Source organism: Microtus ochrogaster, linkage group LG1 (genome assembly GCF_000317375.1).
Source record: "Microtus ochrogaster isolate Prairie Vole_2 linkage group LG1, MicOch1.0, whole genome shotgun sequence".
Classification (NCBI taxonomy): domain Eukaryota; kingdom Metazoa; phylum Chordata; class Mammalia; order Rodentia; family Cricetidae; genus Microtus; species Microtus ochrogaster.
The window spans coordinates 3398569-3404345 of NC_022027.1; the positions used below are offsets into that span (position 1 = coordinate 3398569).

The 5777-nt window shown below is 56.1% G+C and overlaps 2 protein-coding genes across 3 annotated transcripts in view; both read left to right on the plus strand.

The window, feature by feature from the left end:
* LOC101996052 (cytochrome b-c1 complex subunit 10) overlaps positions 1 to 174 on the plus strand; it is a 5681-nt gene extending 5507 nt beyond the window's left edge. The window contains exon 3 of the mRNA XM_005359052.2: positions 19 to 174. The gene's annotated coding sequence lies outside the window, so the exon portion shown is untranslated. The remainder of the gene's footprint in view (positions 1 to 18) is intronic.
* Positions 175 to 2096: 1922 nt separating this feature from the next.
* Mbd3 (methyl-CpG binding domain protein 3) overlaps positions 2097 to 5777 on the plus strand; it is a 7360-nt gene continuing 3679 nt past the window's right edge. Inside the window, exon 1 of one of the 2 annotated variants that reach the window (XM_005359053.3) lies at positions 2097 to 2407. In XM_005359053.3, the coding sequence (XP_005359110.1) occupies positions 2298 to 2407 (110 nt within the window). In that variant the 5' untranslated portion in view covers positions 2097 to 2297. The remainder of the gene's footprint in view (positions 2408 to 5777) is intronic. The other variant, XM_005359054.3, reaches the window with a different exon arrangement.

Here is a 5777-nt window from a genome sequence, read left to right on the forward strand (position 1 = left end):
TGTCGTCCCCTTCCCCAGGCTCACACCTGCTGTCTCAGGAACAGTTCAACCTCGTGAAGGATGCTGAGGAAGCTGGACATGGCCAAGTCCCGCAGCTCCCGGGGAGCCTCTGCACAGATGGACACTTGGGCTGCCTTGATGGGTGTACATTAAACCTTGTTCTCACACCTCCGACGCTCGGTCTTCTCGTGCCCTCTGCCTGGTTCCCCCTCGTCCTCAAGGGTCCTTTCAGCACCCAACGTTTAGAGAGCTGGGAGAGTCTTCACTGGCAAACAGAAATCCTACCACACTTAAGGAGCTTCTAGATGGAAAAGCACAGTTTGTTCTCCGGGGCTGCCCAACAAGTCACTCTCCATTTTAATGGCTTTTAAATTAGTGTTCAGGGCCCCTGTGGCCATCATACCCAGCATAGCAGGGCTTCTTCCTTCAGGTTTAGTTTGCTTTTGAAACAGGGTCTTAAGTAGCCTAGGCTGGCCCCAAACTCAATATGTACCCAAGGCTGACCTTAAACTTACCTGACTGTCTCCATTTTACAAGTGCGGGGATGACAGGTATGACCGCCATGCCTGCGTTTGTGGGGGGGGGGGAATGGCCCCCAGAGCTTCCTGTATGGTAACACAGAGCTGAACCGAGGACACTCCGGTCCTGGCATGATGATACACATTTTCACCTAAGTATTTTATTTCCTGTGGGTTCCGGATAGTGTGGGCTGTGTGCTGACTTTGTCTCAGAGTCCTGAGTACAGTGCACCTACCTGTCTGATACATGGAGAGGCCAGCCTGTGCTACTTGAGACCTGGTCTCAAAAAAGGTGGGTGGTAAAGAGCACTCGTTCTTGTGGGACACCCAACTCCTATTCTCAGCACTTCACGGTGCTCCAGGCTCAGGAGCCCCCTGCCCCCCTGGCCTCTGAGCACCAGACACACATGATGCACAGACGAACATGTAGGCAGAATATCCATACACATAAATCTTTAATAAAAACAACCCACCTAGGCCTGGTGACGCAGGCCTGCCATCCCAGCTGTGCAGGATGCTCAAGCAGGGGGAATGGAGTTAAAGCCAGCTTGAGTGACCTTTGACTTCAGGGGTGTTCAAGCTGTGTCTTCCATGCTTGGAAGGCTGAGGTATGATGGGGGGAGTGAGAGCCTGTCCCAAACCAGGCTGGGGACAGGACGAGGCTCTGAGTGTGGTGGCACACACCTGCCATCCCAAGGTCTGTACAGTTGGAAATGCCCTGGGCTACTTATTATTAGTTTAAAAAAAAATGCAGGAGGCAGTAACCTGCTTGCCACGCAAACATGAGAACATTGTCAGCACCCACAGAAAGCCGAGCAGGGAACCTCCCTGGCCAGCCAGTTTAGGCAACGGTGAGCTACAGACTGAGAGACTCGCCTGGGAAAATCAGATGTTTCTGGACAGGCAAAGTACAATTATTTTTTGAGACAGGGTCTATCTGTCCTGGAACTCACTATGTAGGCCAGGCTAGCCTCAGACTCGCACAGATCGGCCTGACCCTGTTTCCCGAGGGCTGGGATTAAAAGGTGTTCGCTAGCACAGCCCGGCAAGAATAAACTTAAAAAACAGTTTTTGGAGCCGGGTGTGGTGGTGCTCGCCTGTCAACAGTGTAGAGGCTGGGTCAGGAGCCGCAAGGTAAGCAGGACTGGATAGGAGTTGCACCAGATCACAGCCACAATGGCCAGGAGACAGATGGGAGTCCCGCCAAAAGCACACTGCGCAGGTGCATGCGAGCGCGACCCCAAGACAGCCCGCCTGGCGGAAACGGTTGCAGCATGGTAGGGACCAGGTGCAGGAAGCCTAAGGCGTTCAGAGCGCAAGCGCGGGCGCGGTCCCACCTTCGTCACGCTGATTGCCTGCCCCCGCCGATTGGTCTAGCCGCCACGGGGCGTGTCCTGACAATGCGGCTGGGCGGGGCCCAAGGGCGGCTCGGCGCGAAGGCGCCCGAGCCGATCCCATTGGCCTTACCGCCGCGGGGCGGGCCTTGAGAGCGCGTGGGGGCGTGGCCGAGGCTGCGGCTGCGCAGACGCGCCCTAAGCGCGGGCGGGTGGGCGGAGCGGCCCCCCTAGCGGGGGCTGGGAAGCGCGGGGAGGGGGCCGAGCGGGTGGCAAAGCCGGCGCGCGCCCGGCTGGGGGCGGAGGGCGGAGGCCCGCGGGTCGGAACAGCCGCGGCGGTGCCGGTGGAGGGAACCGAGGCGGCGACGAGCCTGGGGGTCGCGACTTGCAGCGGCGGCGGCATCGGCGACGGCGGGCCCGGAGGCGGGCGGAGAGCCGGGGCGCGATGGAGCGGAAGAGGTGGGAGTGCCCGGCGCTCCCGCAGGGCTGGGAAAGGGAAGAAGTGCCCAGGAGGTCGGGGCTGTCGGCCGGCCACAGGGATATCTTTTACTATAGGTGAATGAGCGCGCCGGCCGCGCAGGGCCCCAACGGGCGCCTCCCAGCGGCCTCTGCGGCGGCCTGGGCGCCCCTACTGCGGGCCGCGGTCTGGGCCGGGCGACGTGCGTGCGAGAGTGCGTCCTACGTGCTAGATGTGGCCAGTGCGCACGCGCCAGCCTGGGCTCGCCGCTCAGTGCGCGTGCGCCCAGCCCAGCGCCTGCCCTCCTGCTCGTGAGGGCCTCTCCGTGCCGCTAGCACTCAGCGCGTGTGCGCCACGCGGGGCTTTCGCTGACCCAGTACGCGTGCGCGTCGCCCGCGACTGCAGCCTCGCGGCTTCGCGCCCTCCTGTGGCGCGAGCTTTTGTCCTCTGCGGAGTCCGGGACCGTGCTCGCCGGGCTAGGGGCGCCCGGCCCGAGCCAGACGCCGCTGGGAAGCAGGGGTGGGAGGGGGCTGGGCTGACCCTTTGACCCTTGAGGGGAATTCGCGGGGACCATAGCGGAGTTCCGGGGAGCAGGGCGAACTGCTCCAGGTGGCCTGATTCCCCTCAGCTATGTATTTTTGCCTTTTTCTTTCTAAATGCCATTTTTGTGGTTCTTCTAAAGCCGTCTCTTACTCGTTCCCCCAGAAGTGACATCTGCCATAGTGACTTCTGAGTACTGTGAACATTTAGCCTTTGTTGCTTTTGTGTCCAAGACTTTTTTTTTTTTTTTTTGATGCAGTGTCTAGGTAGTAGTCTACGGAAACCAGGCTGCCTTGCAACACTCAGGGAGGGCAATGCCAGTTGTCCCAATTGCAGCCGGGCAGCCTGCACCTGCTGTTTTCTTCCCACGGCTTTTTTTATTTTTATTTATTTATTTATTTATTTATTTTTTTTTTTTTGCGGTAGTGGGCATAGAACCCTGAGCCTCGGGCATGCAACTGACCTCTTCCCCCATTTCAGTCAGGATTGCATGGGTGCTTTGTGCGGAGACTCAGCTGGCCCCTTGCTCTTGTACAGTCACGGGTTTAGGTAATAGATAAGGTTGAAGCCAGAACCAACTCAGGTTCCCTTTGGGTTGAAATGAAGAAGGCCCTTGGTTCACAAAGGTCTGAGGGGGGCTGCAAATGGTGTCTCCAGGTCACATGTGCATGCGGCCCCGCCCCCTTCTCCCTGACTTGCCCAGCCTTGTTGGAGCTTCCTAAATCTTGTTAACCCCGGGGGTTCTGTCTTCTGGAGTCCTTTAAGCCAGGATCTCAAGTCTGCTACCTTCTTCCTGGAGCACTCAAAATTCTCCTCAGCCTGCAGCCGGCCTTGCCGCTACAGAGCTGAGCTGTCACCACCTCTGTCTAAAGCACTGAGTGGTGAGAAACATAACTGGTGCTTGTTGGGGCCTGTGGCCCTCTTTTGGGAGGTGGTCCAAAGCCACCTTGTCCCCAGGCTGTAGTTATCCTCCTTTGCCCCAGGATAGCTACAAATGTCATCCAACTCATTTGTGCATAACATCATCACTGTCACGATTCTGCCCGGTTCCTCACACATAGCCGGACACCATGTGAACTCTTAGGCCTGGAGCCCTGTCCTGGTGTTACTGCAGGTCCACACTGCCTGCTGAGGGCAAGCTCAAGCTGCCCAGTCGGTGGATTCAGTACATTTTCCCTCGGTAAGCTCTCAATAGACTTCTGTGTTGGGATCTGCAGAGCCGTGCTCAGAGAGGAACATTATTTATTATACAATACTCTGTTTATGTGTATGTCTGCAGGCCAGAAGAGGGCACCAGACCTCATTACAGATGGTTGTGAGCCACCATGTGGTTGCTGGGAATTGAACTCAGGACCTTTGGAAGGGCAGGCAATGTTCTTAACCACTGAGCCATCTCTCCAGCCCCTCTTTTGTATTTTTGAGACAGGATCTTGCTGTGTAGCTCAGACTGGCCTGGAACTTGGGGACCCTCCTTCCTCAGCCTCAAATGAGAGGCATGTGCCACCCTGCCTGGTTTGTTGATATGTTTTGACCTGTATGCCAGATTCGCTCATTAAGAGGCAGTGGGCTTTTAGCATGCTCAGACAGGTGGGGTCACCATCAAATATGATTGTGGAACATTTATCATTTTAAAATTAGTGTAGTCATGGCCGGGCGGTGGTGGCGCACGCCTGTAATCCCAGCACTCGGGAGGCAGAGGCAGGCGGATCTCTGTGAATTCGAGACCAGCCTGGTCTACAAAGGGAGTTCCAGGACAGGCTCCAAAACCACAGAGAAACCCTGTCTCGAAAAAACTAAAAAAAAAAAAAAAAAAAAAATGAGTGCAGTCAGGATCAGGAAGCCTTTGCCTTACACTACCCCGTGCTCCCTCCCACCCCTTAAGCAGCTGCCAATCAAAGTCCTGAGCCTGGCTAGGGTCCACAAGGTTGGATCTGAAGCTTGGGACATTATGTGGGCTCAGTGCTAGCTAACCCAGTTTTGGGATTCCAGGCAGTATGGGTTAGGATGCCTCATGCTGGGATTTGCAGACTGGTGACATGCCAAGCCGCTGGCCAGCTGTTGCTGCGATTTCCTCACACTGGCGAATCTCGCCTGGCAGAGGATTCCGAGGGCTCTAGGATCCTGAGTATACCTGGGGCATTGTCTGGGCAGGACAGTCACATGTACGAGGTTCCCAGCAGACAACACAGTGAAATGTAGCAACTGCCTGAGTGCCAGGCAGTCCTACCAGCGGCTCCCTGTGCCTGCAGAGGCTCCCTGCAGCTGCGGGGCTGAGATTGGTTGGATTCAGAGCTGCGCACACACTAGTGCACTAGTGCATGCTCACCACTGTGCCACAGCCAGCCTGTCACCATTCCTGACTTTACTGATAACAAAGATTATTCAACTGTAAGAACAATCCCAGAACATTTCCAGCCCTAACAAATCTACTTGTTCTGGAATGTTCCCTATCCATGGGGTCCCCCACATGGTGTGGCCTTTTATGCCTGAGTATGATGTCCTCAGGGCTCCTGCATATTGTATGTCAAAGCTTTGCTCCTTTTGCTGGCTGAGTAACGCTCCAGTGTGCAGTGAGCTATGCATCTGGGACTACACAGGCTGCCCCCATCTTCTGACTCTGTGAGTGTTTAGCACGGGGTTGGGTGGGATCCAATTTCCAGAAGACACAGAATTTAGCCGGGGCAGTTAGGGGTTGTCAGATCTACTCCTGTCCAGTGTGCATGGGCTCAAGAGAACATGCCCGTTACACACGTGCCATTCCCACACTTGGGAGTTGAAGGCAGCAAGTTCAAGGCTAGTCTGAATTTAAGACCCTGTCTTAAAGCCGGGTGGTGGTGGCACACGCCTTTAATCCCAGCACTTGGGAGGCAGAGGCAGGCGGATCTCTGTGAGTTCGAGACCAGCCTGGTCTACAAGAGCTAGTTCCAG